Below are 16,847 nucleotides of genomic sequence, written 5' to 3' on the forward strand. Positions count from 1 at the left end.
GACTTTCAGCTGACCGACCAGCAGAGCGTTCAGACTAAGCATCAAGCCGTACAGTAGGAAGTCCACTGATAAATGGGGTCATTCCGGGATATTCGAACCGGACTGACAACCCGTTGGTATATCAAAGAGATATTAAGAGCCTGGACTCGGTTTTTGACCGACCTCTCTATCAAGCACTTACAGCTCAAAGAAGTCGTGCCGGCAGCAAGTCGTCGCTAAGAATAGCCCCTTTCGCGGTGCCTGTCCACATGGCACCATGGTAATTCCATGAAACGCATCTCAGCAATATCAGAGCTCGGTAGCAATATGAGCGCTTGGTGGTTAACATCCGCAAGCGCGCCCGCCCTCGATTACCGTTCTTGGATGATGCATGCAAGGTGCATGATTTGAGCTGCGCGCATCGTACATCCGTAGATACAGCCTCTGCAGCGGATATCTGCAGAAGTGCATCAATGGTGGTGCAGAAGATTGGGAGGAGACAACCGAGGAAAGTTCGTTCAATGATAGGTCCAATGACCCTGGCCATACAGACGGATTTGCGCGAGCATCCATCTTACAATGCTGCATCGTCGGAAAAGAAAAATTTGTCTACTCGCGACAGCGATCATGGTTCTGGCGTTTGGACTAGCCATGCAAACTTCACTTTGTCGAGAACTCCTCGAGTCGGGTGGATACAACCCAGACCACCTCGTGACCAGTGCTCAAAAGGCAATTGCGATGTACTGTAGTAAGATTGGTCAACCCAGGAGCAGAAGACCTGGTGCGGCTCCGGAACCTGTACCTCGTCCCCAGACGTCTTTCTCTTAGTGGCATCCCGGTGCTTCGACGGCTTGATCTCGCTTCGCTTCTTTCATCCATTTTTTGAAGTTATTCGCAAGCCAACTCGGGCAGCAGGTAGGTACACCGATTGGAATTCCACCACAACACTACTACTACCTTCAGAAAGGTAAGAGATCCGCGCCGTTAAAGGTTAATTCGTAGGCTGGTTGATGTGTACATGTTCCTAGCTATCCGATTGGGTTTGGAGGACACGGACTCTGCAAGATTGAAATCCAAGGGGTCCAGCCAGACAAACGTATATATTTACACTTTCAAGTGACGTATGCATGCCCAGGACCAGATCCCTTCTCGTGTTGTAGGTCCTAATAAACTTTGGGAATCCCTAATCTTTCGTCTCGATGCTCGGCCTTCTTTCCCCTTTGACATTTTCTCTCCCATGGACTTCCCGTTTGCGCACTCAGTCGCATCGTCGAGGCCCCTTCGATGGCAACTTATCTAGACTGAGATCCGAGGATCTTGGAGCGAGAAGCAGGGAGCCGGGCGCCATGGTAGCGTTGGAGGGTCCACCAACAATCTAAGAAGCTCAACAGAGTTCACACTATTTTGTCCTGCTAATGACCTGCTAAAGTATCTCGGGACCAATGTCTGATGGGAAGTAGATCTTGCAAGTCCAGCAAGATTTTTCGGAAAAACTTGAGATACTTTTTCTTGGCTTGCGACTTTTAAGTTTTAAAGGGTCCACACCATATTTATTCTCGAGTCTGAGCGGTCATTGCACATTAGGATTTAGTATCATATAACGGTGACGGCACCAAGAAAGCCTTTTTTATCCTTCGTAGCTTCTGCTGAACGACGTTTCTATGGTGCACTGGCTCGGGTGGTCTTGGTGATTAGTGATCGGCCTGGACAGCACGATTCCTTTTTCCAATTTCATATACATACCTTGGTTTTCGAGGGCGTGAAGCACGGCTTCGTATTTCAGAATGTTGTAGCAATCGGTTCCTGTCAGAATTACAGTACATTGACTTCTCGACGCTCGGCTGCAAACTTTATTCCGCGAATATAAATTACTTGCCGGCATGAGGTTAACCAGTGTACCCACGGTGTGACGAACAAAGAAGCTCAGGCATTCATGACACCGAAACATCAGAGCTACAAGTTTTGATGTAGCGTCCACCCGGTTTTCTGCTGCAAGGTACCTCGGCTAAAGTAGCTAATGATTTCACCTGTGGCTCGCGTATGATGTCTTTCTACCGGAAGAGTTGGGCACCTAGAAATCATCGTGCGCTCGGGAATTTATACTCCGGGCGCATCCGAGACGGCTTCGTCCGTCGGTTGTTCTCACTTCAGTTTTTAGTACAAGTCCGCTTGAAATCACGGTACTCGTCTGTAGTAGTTTCACTACCTAGTAACTTGAGTGGTACCAATCACATACATCTTGCTTCATACTCTTCAGGAAGTCTCCTTCCGCATGACTTCTCGGGACCGTGAAAAACCCAGACGAATTGTTCCGGTGGGGTAACGGTTTAACCCCATCTGTTCACCCGTTTCCTACGGAGGTCGCTCCGTAGGAAACGGGTGATCCCAAGCTAAATCTCAAGCGAAACCTTGAAAGTATCTCCACTGGCAACTAGAAACGAGTCTTAGCACGCCACTTTTCTTTCAAGGTCAAAGCAACAGAGTATATTCAGAAGCACAAACACCATCAAAGTTCGACCTAAACCGCCTGGCAGAACACAGCTGCGCATAGACCTTGTCCAGGTGAACGGAAGTTTTCACCTCCTTGGCAAAAGTACCAAGTATCATGAGACTATAATACCAAAAAGTCAAAAAGGATGGCTTCAAAAGGCGAGGAACGGAAGGCTCGTGTTTTTTATTACTCAGAAGTCAGTCCATGGGCAAGTCCCCTACCTCTGCTCACACTCAGCACAGACATTCACAGTCCGTGAATCACAGAGTTTAGCGTCTTGTTCTGTGATAGTATATATGCTATAAGGTAAAGTTGTGGTATGACTTTAAGTTAAGATTCATAATCTAGAAGCTGTAGATCAATTCGATATCGCTGACTAGGGGCTCTTGAAGTTGTTTATTTAACTTGAATAATACTATCTGAGAAAGTATAAAGGCCAAGTGCCAAAACTACCTTCAGAAAAGTATAAATCTTGATGCCAATGCTCTACAACGCAACGCCATGATTCATCCAAGTTGGCAGATAACAGTAGTTGGAGTCAAAATCACGACTTGAAGTCTTCAAAGTTGTGATACTGACTTTGAACATGAATTGCTTGAGTGCACTATCTCATCTTCGCACCACATACCCTAGAGTCCAAGCAAGATCTTTTTCATGTATCAACAGGAGATGAATGGCAATGCGAACATGTCTAGATTGCTTGTCAGCCACCTCAATCGAGTATACATACACTTTGGTTCGCTGTGACTTGAACCACTTAAATCTGTGCCGATTCCTTTTTTGGAGCAATTCTCAACTTACCATAGTAACTGAGAACCAGCAGAGAAAGATTTTTTGACGACATACTGTTGCCAAAGACCATCTAAACTCGCTAAAAGTCAAACGAAAAAAAGGGGAAGTCTTGCAGCCCGGTAAATGCAGTCACGTGTGTCTCTTTCACAGGCCACATCGGCCGGGAGCACTTCTTTGCTTTTGGTGCAAACATTGACGTTCGCGCTCCAGTAGGACAACATCTCGGCTGTGCCCCCCACACCAGCCATTTTCCGTGTTTCTTTCTCCCCTTTTCCCCTGCCCCAGTATATTGCTTTCGAATCCCGCGGAGATCGTCCCATTTTCACGCTCTAGACTAGACAAAGACTGCGGCACTTCTGTTTCCAGGACGAGGAGATGATGAACACTTATTTTTGTAAATGCATTCAGAATACTTTATGATAGAAAGTGAATCATGAAGAGTAGTATCTCCACCATTTCTTCATCTTGAACGTTTATGGCGTACCTAGTGTTATTTCTACGAGGGACAAATTGAGCATGTGGCTTGCCTTTTCTCTATGTCTCGACGCCCTTTCGATCTCCAGCGCACAGATTTGGATCTACGAGCCGTTGTGGGACTTCATCCCTGACAGATACCCACCAATGGCGACACTTTTCTTGGCTTTGCTAGGACAACTGTCAAACATCATTCGCACTTCTGCGTCCGTAAACTCCATACCCTGAGCCAATAACGTCTTTCTCTTTTTGCAAGCCGCCAGATAAGAGCTCTCGTTCTGTATGAAGAGGTAATTCCTTTTTGACTCCTTCTGAAGATAAGCTGGGGTAAACGGACGGATTTCGCTGTACCGCAGCCAGGCATTGAAACAGTCTCGATCGATCATGCTACAATTCTTCATTTTGCTTGTTGGAAAAGACAACGTTGAGATAAGGGACCTTGCAATTCGATACCCAAGTTCATTGCAAATGTCTCCATTGCTATAGAAAGACATCTCCGCCATGCAGTCTCTTGCTCTTACGCACTCTTACACATCAGTCAGACAACATGGGTGTCCTTTCTGCCCCATCAAGTCCTGAACAGATCCATGTCCTAAACACCGTTATAGTTATTGTATCTATCTTGTCTGCCTTGGGAGCAGGATGGATAATATTCAGCTTCACGATCTTCCGCTCTCTGAGAACTTTCAGGCATCAATTGATCTTGTGAGTCTCACTTGCTGGCACGGGCCTTTCAAGCACCTCTGACCAATTTGATGAAGGGGACTTGCCATCAGTGACTTTTGGATGGCCATAAATTTTCTGAGCAGCAGTACAAAGAATCTTGCGGGTCCAAACATTGGGGATTCATTGGAGAAGACGTTCTGCAGCTTCAATGGGTTCATGATCCAAGTGTTTGTAGTTCAGAGTATGACTCATGAGCAATATTTGCGTCTTTTGCTGACAAGATATAGCTGACTACTGGGTCTTAACGATTGCCATCTGCACATATCTTATTCTTACCAACCATAAGCACCAATCCTCCTGGATCCAAGAGCATAGAGTTGTTGTCTGGCTCCTTCCGTGGGTGTTATCTCTACTGTGGGCAGTAATTGGTTTGGCAGTGGTTGGGTACGGCGACATTGGCGCTTGTAAGTGTATCCCCAATCTCCTATATCTCGGCCTAACCAGGACAGGGTGCTGGTTCACCAGTGATCGAACTCGATTGCTCGTCAATTTTCTCCCAGTAAGTACCATTTTGCTGCGGTGGAGAGTATTGAGGTTTCTGGGCATCAGTCTCCCGCATAGCACAGCCAAATCTAAGTCCAAGTCTAAGTCCGCTGGACTTTATTACAGAGGGCATCACCTTTGAAGACATTTTGGCCATCGAAGTCCTTCGAATTATCGAACTTTGTGGCCATTAAGCTCAGAACACGTTACAGACATGTCGCCAAACATTTCTCAAGCTAACTTGATGTGATAGCGATGGGTGATCATCATCACCATTCTTGGACTCTATCTTCGACTTTACTTCATCATCCACAAAGCACACAACCGTTTCATGTCCTTCGACGAAGATGCTAGCGGCAGTCTGCAGACTGGTGGATCATCAGCAAATCGAACTGCATCAAGGCTTTCCATGAACGTATCGAATGGTGCCGATGATGACTGCGAGCGGGCCGGGGCACAAAGCAGACATACAAGGATCGGAAGAGCATCTCCTGTGTTGAAGAGGGTATACACATCCAACGAACAACCTTAGCGCATCATGCTGACTTCAATCAGATCTCGTATCAAATGATGACTTATCCGCTCGTCTACATGGTTCGCATAGCGCAAAGTCCCTAGCTATATCTGTCTTGCTAACGCTGTTCAGGTTATATGGACTATTCCTACTTCCATCCGAATCTACCAAGCCACGACTGGCAAGTCTGCTCCATTTGCTATTGGAACTGTCGATAAGGTACGCATACTTCCACCTCACATACTACATTGAATCGTCTAACAGTCGTCAAAAGGCTTGCATTGTCATCCAAGGGTTCGCCGACGCGATTGTATACGGAGCGAACGAGAGCACATGGAGGCTATGGAGGAAGGTGTTCAGCAAATCCGAGACGAAAGAGTAAGGCTGTCACAGCCCCAAGCTGCATGTCTCGCCAGTCGCCGCGTAGTCAATCGGGAGGGAAGCGTTCATCTTTTCCATGGCGAGCATAGATCGTATGTACTAATGGTTTGGATTAATTGCTCTCTGCGAGGTGGTTCATTTGTCTTCTGGTGGTTCGCACTCTCACAAAACAAGGCATTTCTTATTTTCGCGATTCTGGCGGATACCCTAAAGTGCTTTGCATATACATACAATGGAATGGTGTATCAAGTCTTCAATATCGATCTCATGAGACTGCTTCTGAAGAATGAGAGAATCCATTCAAGACACACGTAGCAGGTGGAAGTGAAAGGGTGTAGAAGGTCGAAGAGGGAGAAGGAATCGGGCAGTGGTAGCTTCAGACAGCACACAAGTAAACAACATCGCGCTAGACCGACGTCAGTCTCCTCATATTCAGATTCGCTTATTCAAAGCTATCCTAATAAAGTTAAATAAGCATTTTTCCTTCCACTAAGTCCGGAAAACCAAAGGTTATCTAATATCTTGTTAGCTCAAGTGACAGATTTCCAGATGGACTTAGGCACGCCATAACGAGAACACACGCCATAACGCGACTTTAAAAACTGCACCCGACACCGAGCAAGTTTTCTACGATCTCCCCACTTCGGTGGTGAGGTCTGAGTTTTTGCTTCTCTTGCCTTGTTTTTATTTTTTTGGTTGGGTAGGTTCTCAAAAGTGATACCGTATCCAAGGCTATTAGCCGAACGATTCTTTGGGTCTTTTAGGGCCGGATTCTCCTCAAACCAGCTGCAGTGTATCTAGAGACGTGTCGTCTGATTGATCCTCGAATTCCAAGACAATCGTCCAAATAGGCAGACGTAAAAAAATGAATAGGTGAATAGAGTTCTTGTCTCCATTTTTATATTCGGTTGAGGCTTCTTCGGATCCTCTCTAGCGCCCCTTCTGCCGAAACTAGACGGAGGGGTTCTTGCTACCATCACTTGTGGTTGGGTGCTCGCGTTCCGTCATGTTTAAGTGCTTGCTGCATGTATTGCACCATTTCATCCACTTTTAAATATGTACATCTCACTTGGCCATTATAACCTTGCACTTCATTTACATTATTTTATAGTTCGAGGTTTCCTCGACCAGTCTAGCAATCCATGCATAGTCTTTCCTTGTCCTCCATGAGATGAGTCTCATATTTGTGTAGAGATCTTCTTTCATCATGCCTTCCATAAAGAGCATTGCAATAATTGGAGCTGGGCCTGCTGGTGCAATCGCAGTCGATGCGCTGGCCCAAGAACAAGTCTTTGACACCATTCGAGTGTTCGAGAGAAGAGAGAAAGCGGGAGGATGCTGGTCAGTCTCCTGCATGGATCGTGTCCTGCCTTCCTAACCCGTGGTAGGATTGAGGATCCCGAGGACCATGTCCAACAGCTTCCAGACCTGGACAAGATTGCAGCCCGGAAGCCAGATGAGACTGTTCCAATCCCTACACAACTCCCTACTACGGCCCCTCGAAACAATCAATATAGATTTTCTGAAACATCGATATACCCTGCGTTGGAGACCAACATTGACGCGTTTGCTATGTCCTTTTCTCAAGAACCATTTCCCGAAGATAGAACGCCACTCAATGTCCGACGGCATGGAGAGAATTCACCATTCCGCCATTGGAAAGCTGTTGAGGGTTACATACAGGGACTTTTAAATCGCCGCGGTTACCAAGACCTAGTCAGTTATAACACAACGGTGGAGCTCGTTGCCAAGGACCAGGCATCTGGTAAATGGATTGTTACATTGAGACAACCGCTTGAGAACGGACTCGAGGACCGATGGTGGGAAGAAACTTTTGATGCAGTTGTTGTAGCTCCGGGCCACTATACTGTTCCCTTCATACCCTATACCCCCGGCCTTACCGAGCTTCTGAGAAACTTTCCGGGAAGTGTGGAGCATAGCAAGGCATGGAGGGGTCCCGAGAAATATCGGGGCAAGCGGACAGTGGTGGTAGGAGCCAGCATCTCGGGGCCTGACATTTCATTTGCACTTGCAGATGTTGCTGAAAGGCCATTACACTGCGTTGTGAGGGGCAAATACCACCCATATTTCTTTGATTTGTAAATCTTTCCGTGAGCGTTCCAGTAAATACAATACTGATATGGTCAATAGTGCCTTTCAACATCCAAACATCTTCCGCCGACCGCCAATCACCCATATCACCTCGAACATCCAGACCAATGAGAGAACCGTACATTGTGAGGACGGTACGAGACTAGAGAACGTGGACCACATAATCTTCGGCACTGGATACACGTGGACTCTTCCTTTCCTCCCCAATCTCGCAGAAACCATCCGCAACAATCGTCTTCCAAACCTTTACCAACATGTTTTCTGGCGCGAGGACCCCACTCTCTGTTTCGTAGGAGCCATTGCGGCAGGTTTCACATTCAAAGTCTTTGAATGGCAAGCCGTGCTCGCTGCCAGGTTCCTCGCTGGACGAATCACATTACCTCCTATCGAACAGCAGATCAAATGGGAAGAAGATCGTATTAACTACAAAGGTGATGGAGTCCCTTTCACGGCTCTGTATCCAGATTTCGATGAGTATTTTGAGGAGGTGAGGAAGATGGCTGGGGAACCGAAGGATGGGAAGGGTAGGCCGTTGCCGAAGTTCGAGAAGAAGTGGAGGGAGGATTTTGATGCTGCTCATTTGTTGAGGATTGCGATGTGGAAGAGAGGGAATGAAGAAGCTAGAGAAAGAATTAGGAGGGAGAAAGGGGTCAATGGAGAGGTGTCTTTGCCTGCTGCTGCAGCAGCAAGTCATCTGTGATAATTATATCAATTTCAAAGATTCTCGATAGAGCTTTCTGCCCATTTTCCTAGCAGCTCACAAGTGTATAAATAGTATACTCTTTATTAGGATATCAGTTGTGGACACCCATCAAATCTTTTCAGGTGTACTTTCTAGATATCTCATACTGCCAGGAGTCGTCACACATTTTCAGAGGCCGAATTATTTGGAGTAATACTGCAGACTTTGTACTTCCTGACATCAAAATGGGCACAAGGGGGCACTACTTTCATCGTATCAACAGTCCAACTTCTCGAAATACTTCAAGCAAATGAGATTGATCTCAGAGGAAGGGCGTAAATTCGTTGCAAATGGTGAAATCCGAAGATGCTGTTAAGTTGGCCATAAATCATTCCATGCTATCGTTCCAGACGTCCGATTTTTCACATGTCCTGGTAAAGTTTAGTACTGGTCTAGTTTGTTGTGATGTCTCTCTGTCAAGTGGGTATTTTAAACTTTACTATCAGGTGGGAGCGTTGCAGGAATCGCCAAGGATACGAAGAAGTATGTTCTCATTCCACCTTCAAGGTCAATTACACTATGTTCCTAGAGTCTGTATGAACATCTCGCAGAGCAAAAGTCCCAAACTCCAAAGACTCCCACAAACCGACCATCAAATACCAGTTTCCAATAACCAAGGAGACACAAACTTCACAAAATACTCCCATACTCAGAACTACCACCTCTCTCTCCAGCAACAGGAGTTCTAACTCCATCACCCTCCCCCAAATCCCTCAACTCGCCCATAACAGTATCACAAGTATCCCAAGCCTCCTCATCGCCCAACCACTGACAAATCCTCTTCGCCGCCTTCGCAGCACTCATCCCGGGAAACCCCAACCCGTCATCCTCAGTTCCCGAAACCTCACTCCCGACCTCTCCCTCGCCGTCATCAAGACCATCGCTCTCCATGCACCGAGCCACGACCTCGCTCCACTTATAGAGATCCCGCATCTCGCGCACGGCATCCGCTTCCTCCCTGTGCGGGGCAACGAGATCGCGTCTCGCCTTCCTCCAGATCTGGGTACAGATCCGAGAAATGCTGTCCATCAACGTAGCCGTCTTCTTGCCCTCTTTCTTTGCTGCTGCGCTTGACACGCGGGAGCTACGAGTTGCGTAAGGGTGATAGCGGGGAATAGCTCGGGCACGAGGAGTGACGGGGGCAGTGCGGACGTAGTTTGCTGCGGCCGATTGGCAGGTTTGGTAGAGGGTGCTGAGGAGATAGCAGCGTTCTTCGGCGATGTTGAACGTTAAGCGAACGGTTTGAGATGAGCTAGTTGTGTCGGAGCAGATGGACATGCCGATAGGTGATGTTTGTCTGTGGGTTGAACTTGCACCGGCAATAGTATTCGTAGATGGTGTTGTTTGATTGCTATCGAGGGTCCGAGTAGCAGTAGGAGCAACGGGGAAGATCTCAGTGGGAGTGTTGAGAAGCTGAGTGATGGGGACTCTAGAATATGGCTGCATCCTGTTGTATGCCGCAGTTGCCATTTGGATATTTGGGGTCTCTCGTCCATCAGTTCTGCCACCCTCACTGTTACTGCATACGCAAACCTCGGCCTGAGTTCTGAAATCCTTCACAGTGGATTCCACTCCATGCATTTCGCTGGTTCTGCGGGATGGGGGTGGTGTCATCGTATGGACATTGCCATCAGGAGAGTGGATTCTCCGCACACCGACATTGGGAACATGCGTAGGATACATCGGAGCAATCGGAGCACGAGCAACAGGGCTCATCGAGCAAGCGGTGGAATTCAAGGCTCTTAAGGAGGGGAGATTTGTGGTATTGCCAAAGGTGCGAGGATAAGGGGTTCTCCTGGCATGAATTTGGTTGTGGCCGTGGCGAACGCATCCGAAGTTGGTGTAGGGGCGCATTTGCTCTTGGAATGGTGAGGGGAGTGAGTTGCCAGAGTTCGAGAAGTTTTGATCGCTCTCCATTGTGAAAAATGTAATCCGCATCGGTGTGCGAAGTACAGCTTGTGGTAGTCCGTATTCCGAACGAGCACTTTCGGTTGAAAATTGAAGGAAGAGGGATGAGAAGCTGGGAGGAGGGGAAGCACCTGCTAATATAGATGGTTCATCTGAAGAAAGAACAGACACAGACTTAGCTGGAGAGGACCAGAATTTCGAGATGAAAGATTGTGTTCATTTGAAAAGCTGTAGCGTAAAGACAACACAAGCCGGTAGAAGCCTCATGAATAGTTCTTCGAAACACGTTTCATGCTTTCATTTCTATGTCTATGCGTTCCAGATGACGATTCTTCCATCAACTCCAGTTGCTACACCATTGTTAGTATTTCTTTCGCGAAACTAGAGAATGCCAGACACTTACTGCTAAACTTCCGAACAGTACCACCGGCACCCTCGTACACACGGATGGTGCTGATGGTGTTTTGATGCACAGTCTTCAACTGCGTATCATCCTTAGTCTTGCCTTTCAGGTCCATCTGCTTGAACATGTTAAAAGCAGACTCCTCTCTTGCATCACCCATTCCTGGTCGTCCTTTAGACTCCAAGGATCCTGTAAGCTGCCAACCACCTTCATTTCCCTGGAAGCGGAAAGCTTCGCAATCATAACCAGCAGCAATAATTTCACTCTCTCCATTCCAGATCAGACTCATGAAAGGGAGCAGTTGAGTGTTAATGCTCAGAACTGCTCTTGGAGGTTGCTCGGCACCATTGGGATAGACAACCGTAATACTGCTATCATGTGAAGCAAATGCAAGAGCATCTCCACTAGGTGAGAATGACACAGCATGAACCCACCCAGCTGAGTTATTCAGATATTCTCCGCAGACGGTATTGAACGGTAATCGTTCTCCCCACACACCAGGTTCCGGCCTAGAATCAACACCTTTGATGAAACTAGAGAACACGCGGGCATGTGCATCGGTCGAGCCAGCAGCAAGCAGCACAGAGTTTGGATGCCATGCGACTGTCGTAACCGTGCTTCGAATAGGTTTCTTGATATGCTTCGAGACCCACCAATCGTTCTCTTCCTCGAAATAGCAGATGGCAATGACTCTCGCGCCGGATCCCACAGCAAACTTCATCTCGGAGGGCGACCATCTTACAAATGTAGCAGCTCGATTGATTCGTAGCAGGACGAGGGTAGGCTTGTAGCCTGTAGGTGAAGGCTCCCAGACCAGGGCATTTCGGTCTTTGGCTGTCAGCGTCTGTTATGTTCCAGGCGCATTGCATCGAAACCAACCTTGAGAGCAGGTCACGATTCTGCCACTCTGTAGAGCAATGTCTACACTGGTGACCGTCTTATCATGACCTTTGAGCTCATCCTTAAGCTTGAATCCGCTACCCGTTCGGCCATAGAGCTCAACGCTGGTATCTCGTGCCACAGCCAACGTCTGCTTGTCAGCAGAGAAGGAATGGTCCGCAATAGGATGGTGGAAGAGATGGTGAACTTCAGGAGCCGCCATGGTTAAGGAATTGACTTGATAGGAGGAGCTCTCTACTATCAAGAAATGAGTGGTTGTTGGTTGTGAAGGGAGTTGACGACAGCCTGAGATTACGAAGTGGGCGTAGCGGGGTCGTTGTCGCTTGGAGGCAGACAAGGCTTGAAATCTTGGCGCGATCGAAGTTCTGATATTGGAGATTCGCAGCCGCGTCGAACATTAGCAAAGGTTGACTTGCAAAAATGGCGTCAAACGCAACAGTGAGTCCCACTCCTCTTTATACTTGACTGAGTACTGAACATCTGCTGTAGGGAACGAAAGCTCCTGGGCAAGCTGGGGGTGCGCGCAAGCCTGGCAGCAAATCGACCTATGCTCCAAACCAAACCCTCTACATCACCAATCTCCCTTCCTCCAAGATACAGAAACCGGATCTGCGAATTGCACTCTACATGATATTCTCGACCTACGGTCCTGTGCTCGATGTCGTGGCTTTACGAACAACGAAGATGCGTGGTCAAGCCCACATTGTGTTTAGAGATGCGCAAACTGCTACTCAAGCCATGAGAGCACTCCAAGGATTCGAATTCTTCGGCAGAGAGATGGTACGTTTCTGTTTAAATCTGCATAGGTGCGAAGTTATCAAGAGGCTGACATGTCTGGGGTAGCAAATCCAATATGCCAAATCGAAATCTGATACTATCGCCAAGCTAGACGGCACATTCAGAATGCCTGCGGCAGCTGCAGGTGCAGTCACTGCTACAGAGCTTCAGCAGAGTATCTTCAATGCCCCGCCATCTGCTGCAACTACGACAAATACTACAGCTCCTGCGTTGGGCACCTTGAAGCCTCCATCCACTGATCACGCTATGGAAGATGCACGAAGTCCGACGACGAGTGTGGCCGGTCAAAAGAGAAGGCGTGACGAAGAGGATGAATCAGAGGAGGATAGTGAAGGAGACGTGGCTATGGACGAAGACAGTGACTGAAGAAAGAAGGTATCGTGTTTTGCATTGCTAGGAGTCTGGGAGCTGTTCATAAATGTTCTGGGGTGGAATCAAACTATGGGGATTCTTTTAAAAGACAACGCTAGGCCATTCTCATAGAGATCATAAATTTCCATTTGATTTTGTTGGAGATTAATCTTAATTTCAAGCTCGAGGACAGACATTGTGACACGACATTTTGACTGCCAGGTGATTTGTACCTACTCCAACACCTGCAATGCCGCTCCATATGGTTTCTACCGCCCAATACCGCCCCTCCCATAACCGTCATATACACATGATTATCGTTAGTCGTGCCCTGTACAATGTTCCGAATTAAATCCTAGTTTACCTCACGACTCCAAGTTATAAATCGGTTGCAGGATCTTATAACACCAGTCTGCAATAGGATCACATATCCTCGAGTCCCTGATCCAATCAATCATCAAGTCAACGCTCTCGCCTATTTCAGCTTCGAATCTTGATCCACAAAACTGAGCCCGTATGTCTCTGAGCATAGGGTTGTGCTGGGTAATGTTTAAGATGATTAGAATGCCGAGGAAATGTTGATTCCAGCAAAACAGGTAAGGTATTAATCTTTTTCGACGAGACGTTGGTGACAGCAACAGAGGCCATTTGAGGCAGGACTAGCACAAGACGTCAGGGACTTTGAACTAGTTTACCGGAATGATACTTACTCTGAGACATTCCGCGACTCCCTGAGCGTCCTCTGTTGTCATCAGTTCTGGGAAATGTAATGCTTTGTATACAAACGGTCGATAAACTATATACTTTGCATAGTAATATCTTGTCCGCAAAAGTGCAACTTGTACATCGTAGACGTAAGGGTAGTGAATAGGCTCGACACTCGAGTCAGCAGTGAATAGTGGAGCCCTAGAATGCGATTGCTGAGGCGACAAACTCGGATCCAAGGTCTGATTGTAAGGTCCGACATTTAAAGGTTGAACAGAAGGGAAGCCAGCTGGGTCTTCCTCCGCCCATTGGAGCTCCTTTGGGAGCATTCCACGCCATTGAGACAGCTGGGCAGCTAGTTGATTGAGAGATTGTGCAGACGGTCCACGGAACTCATCACTGCTTCCGCTTCCTGTGTCAGTGTTCGACATGGCTAGAACTGATCAGTAAAGTTGAAAGTTCACACAGATCAGAGACAGCTATTCACTTACCATCATACAAGCTATTGTGTATTTCAGCACATAATCTCCGCAAGGCGATCTGAGAAGCGTAGTGCGCTTCGAAATGTGACGATTGATTGCCCCTGTGATCGGCTTCACAAAAGGGACTATTAAAACTAGGCATGCCTACTCGATCTTCTAGTCCAGCAATACCCGTGGGAGCCAGGTCTAACTCATATTGCAAAGCGGTTTCCATAATAACGCAATGCCAATAAGCTCGTTTAATGATATCTCCTCGAGGTGTACTCCAATCTATCGGATTGCTGAATGTTCTTAGCACAAAGAGGCACCTGCAGAGTAGAATCCATACCATGTGATCAGAATGTAGCACGCCTGTGATGCACACACGGTCATTCTCCAGAAATCCTAAAGCCAAAACATCAGTCTTTCGAACTCAGATACAATTCAAGGCGAACAATATACCACGTGACGGGAACACGACTGAAAATAGAGCCTGTCATGACAACAGCTGATGTCAGTATCAAAAGTCTCTTACACAGAATGGGGTTTCAAGGGGTCTACGAACCCGGCGAGCGAATAGATCTGTACGTTTTCGAGTTCAGACTCAGTCAACACGAACCCTATACGCTTTCTGGCCTCATTGAAGAGTGCAAGTCCAGGAGGTTTCATGGCTGTACCTCCCCTCACACCACTACTTCGAGCGCCATCTTCTGAGATGGGAGGTCCACGAGAGCCTTCTAGAGCCAATTCACCAAGCGCAAATATTAGAAGGGCGATGACAGAATCTGGATCACCATCGAAACCTTCTGTATATACTTTTGAAAGTGTATCGGAGATGAAGTTCTGCCGGTCCATGAAAGGGTATATGAAGTTGAAAGTGTCAAAATATGCCGTTGCAAGACGATGCATTACGTCTCTAGTCAAAGCCGGAAAGACTATCCTAGCACCGCTAGAGGCCCTCGTTGCCTGAGTTTGCATGCCGACGAAGGGCCTGTCTTGTAATGCCTCATCCAGCGGTAGGAGTGGAACGCTTTTCTGTATCTGAACTATAAATGCTGGACCATCCTGCTCAAGTGTCTTCAGATCCCCCACATTTGTCGGCAGAGCTTGTAGCAATAGTTGTTGGACAACAGGCCAAGTCAATATCTTGTGAGCCGCAGAAGCATGTCGATAGCCTGGAGATCGTCCAAGGCCACTAGGACTGGGTTGTTGAGACGGGCGGGGATTTGGAGTTGAGTAGGAGCTGGAGTCGAGCTCGTTACTGAAGGAGGGCTGGCTTGAGGGCGCGGGTTGTGGAGGGCCGAAACCAGTGGGTATGGGGGCTCTGCCAGTTGGTATTCGGTCTACTTTGCCCTCAAGAGATTTCAAACGATCTAGGATCTCGACAAGAGTCTTATCTTTCCTGGCAGCCACTCAGTAAGTTGTGTCTCAAATCCGGGAGGCCGGCGGGGCTTCTTACTTCGTTGGTTGTGGTTCCCTATACCTACAGTCCAACTTCATCCTCTGGCATAATCCGCATTTTGGTCGTTGTTCATCACACTTTTGCTTTCTCGATCGACATGTCTCACATGCTCTGAAAGCCCCCAGAGTTAGTAAAACCGATCCTCAATACAGAGTTTCAATAGTAACAACGTGGTGCTGATCGAAGCCACCAAGCATAAAACATGAGTATGTATATCTTCAAATCAGGACACACGACAAAGGAAAGTTTCCACGAACTGCGCTGCGATTGAACCCCGGCTTGTTCTGGGGTTGGTTGGGTTTCCAGAGCTGCTGCTGGCTGAGTCCAAGTTCATTGTACCTTCAGGACTTCTAGCGAGTAGGCCAAACTTGAGTGGGAACGACCTCGGCGAAAAAGGATGGATCCAGTCCTGGAGATCACCCAAGAGAGAAACGACAGACACGGATCCAGTTGTCAATAGGCTGAGGGTTGTCTATCTCTCTGCCCCAACAGCGTGGTGCCAAAGCCTGGAGGACGTATTTGGACCTCTCGAAATGTGTAACTCTTTAGGCGAAACTGGTTGTTGAGAAGCCCTCTGCAAATGGGCAGAGTCGCATTATTGCTCCGGTTTTTCAGACTCTTTTGCTGTCAACAAATGTATGAATCGGTCGATTTTTATGTTTCCACCCCACAGAGGGCACAGTGCTGATACTCGGACGGTCGTCGCAAATAGCAGTCGACATGAAGTACGGCGACGAGGAGATGAGGTTGCTGGGCGGTGGGTGCAGCGACGGGTCTGATGAGTATGAGCCCAAAGAGCATGAATTTTGGACATGTCTCCGGCCAAATGAAAGTTGTGATATCCTGTCGGAGATGTGTCCGGCTCCCCAGAGGTGACAGCTCTGGTGCCCAGATCGTCTTTTCCATGTAGATATCAGCGGCCGGCATCGTGAAGAGAAGATCGCAGCATGGTATACTGTATCTTGCCAGAGTCTGGAAAGGTCGATGGACTAGCCAAGAGGCAGGCGCGATCAGTCTGTGACGATGGGGACTCGTTCGAGCTCTCTGATGATGATGGAATTGCATCGTAAGGATATAGCATAGCACAGCACGCTTTCTCCTAGACTGCTACTCTTTGGCTCCCGCTCCAGCTCCAGCTCCAGGTCCAAATCAGCGTCATCGTACA

At 47.7% G+C, this 16,847-nt stretch overlaps 6 protein-coding genes across 6 annotated transcripts; 3 read left to right on the forward strand and 3 right to left on the reverse strand.

The window, feature by feature from the left end:
• Positions 1-4,283: 4,283 nt before the first annotated feature.
• On the forward strand, positions 4,284-5,841 carry LY89DRAFT_728527 (uncharacterized protein; the record flags this gene model as incomplete). Its single annotated transcript, XM_018219274.1, has 8 exons — positions 4,284-4,441; positions 4,498-4,643; positions 4,690-4,866; positions 4,912-4,961; positions 5,199-5,450; positions 5,501-5,539; positions 5,592-5,678; positions 5,734-5,841. 8 exons carry the CDS (start codon positions 4,284-4,286, stop codon positions 5,839-5,841), a joined length of 1,017 nt encoding a protein of 338 aa, XP_018076729.1.
• A 1,063-nt stretch (positions 5,842-6,904) lies between these two features.
• Positions 6,905-9,234, forward strand: LY89DRAFT_704122 (flavin dependent monooxygenase-like protein; the record flags this gene model as incomplete). Its single annotated transcript, XM_018217358.1, has 4 exons — positions 6,905-7,181; positions 7,229-7,939; positions 7,992-8,601; positions 9,226-9,234. Exons 1-4 carry the CDS (start codon positions 7,048-7,050, stop codon positions 9,232-9,234), a joined length of 1,464 nt encoding a protein of 487 aa, XP_018076730.1. The 5' UTR covers positions 6,905-7,047.
• A 90-nt stretch (positions 9,235-9,324) lies between these two features.
• On the reverse strand, positions 9,325-9,972 carry LY89DRAFT_575666 (uncharacterized protein; the record flags this gene model as incomplete). Its single annotated transcript, XM_018208800.1, has 1 exon — positions 9,325-9,972. One exon carries the CDS (start codon positions 9,970-9,972, stop codon positions 9,325-9,327), a length of 648 nt encoding a protein of 215 aa, XP_018076731.1.
• A 939-nt stretch (positions 9,973-10,911) lies between these two features.
• Positions 10,912-12,107, reverse strand: LY89DRAFT_728530 (putative actin-related protein 2/3 complex subunit 1; the record flags this gene model as incomplete). Its single annotated transcript, XM_018219275.1, has 3 exons — positions 10,912-10,952; positions 11,006-11,833; positions 11,885-12,107. The coding sequence occupies 3 exons, from the start codon at positions 12,105-12,107 to the stop codon at positions 10,912-10,914; spliced, it is 1,092 nt and encodes a 363-aa protein (XP_018076732.1).
• Positions 12,108-12,442: 335 nt separating this feature from the next.
• LY89DRAFT_575434 (RNA-binding domain-containing protein) lies at positions 12,443-13,069 on the forward strand (the record flags this gene model as incomplete). Its single annotated transcript, XM_018208790.1, has 2 exons — positions 12,443-12,685; positions 12,749-13,069. Coding segments are annotated over 2 exons (564 nt in total), but the record flags the coding sequence as incomplete, so codon positions are not given.
• A 350-nt stretch (positions 13,070-13,419) lies between these two features.
• Positions 13,420-16,016, reverse strand: LY89DRAFT_575731 (uncharacterized protein; the record flags this gene model as incomplete). The annotated part of the gene is made up of 6 exons (XM_018208804.1): positions 13,420-13,713; positions 13,765-14,192; positions 14,251-14,522; positions 14,786-15,622; positions 15,680-15,793; positions 15,940-16,016. 6 exons carry the CDS (start codon positions 16,014-16,016, stop codon positions 13,420-13,422), a joined length of 2,022 nt encoding a protein of 673 aa, XP_018076734.1.
• Between the last annotated feature and the right edge of the window lie 831 nt (positions 16,017-16,847).

Source organism: Mollisia scopiformis (assembly GCF_001500285.1).
Source record: "Mollisia scopiformis unplaced genomic scaffold LY89scaffold_3, whole genome shotgun sequence".
NCBI classification, from domain to species: domain Eukaryota; kingdom Fungi; phylum Ascomycota; class Leotiomycetes; order Helotiales; family Mollisiaceae; genus Mollisia; species Mollisia scopiformis.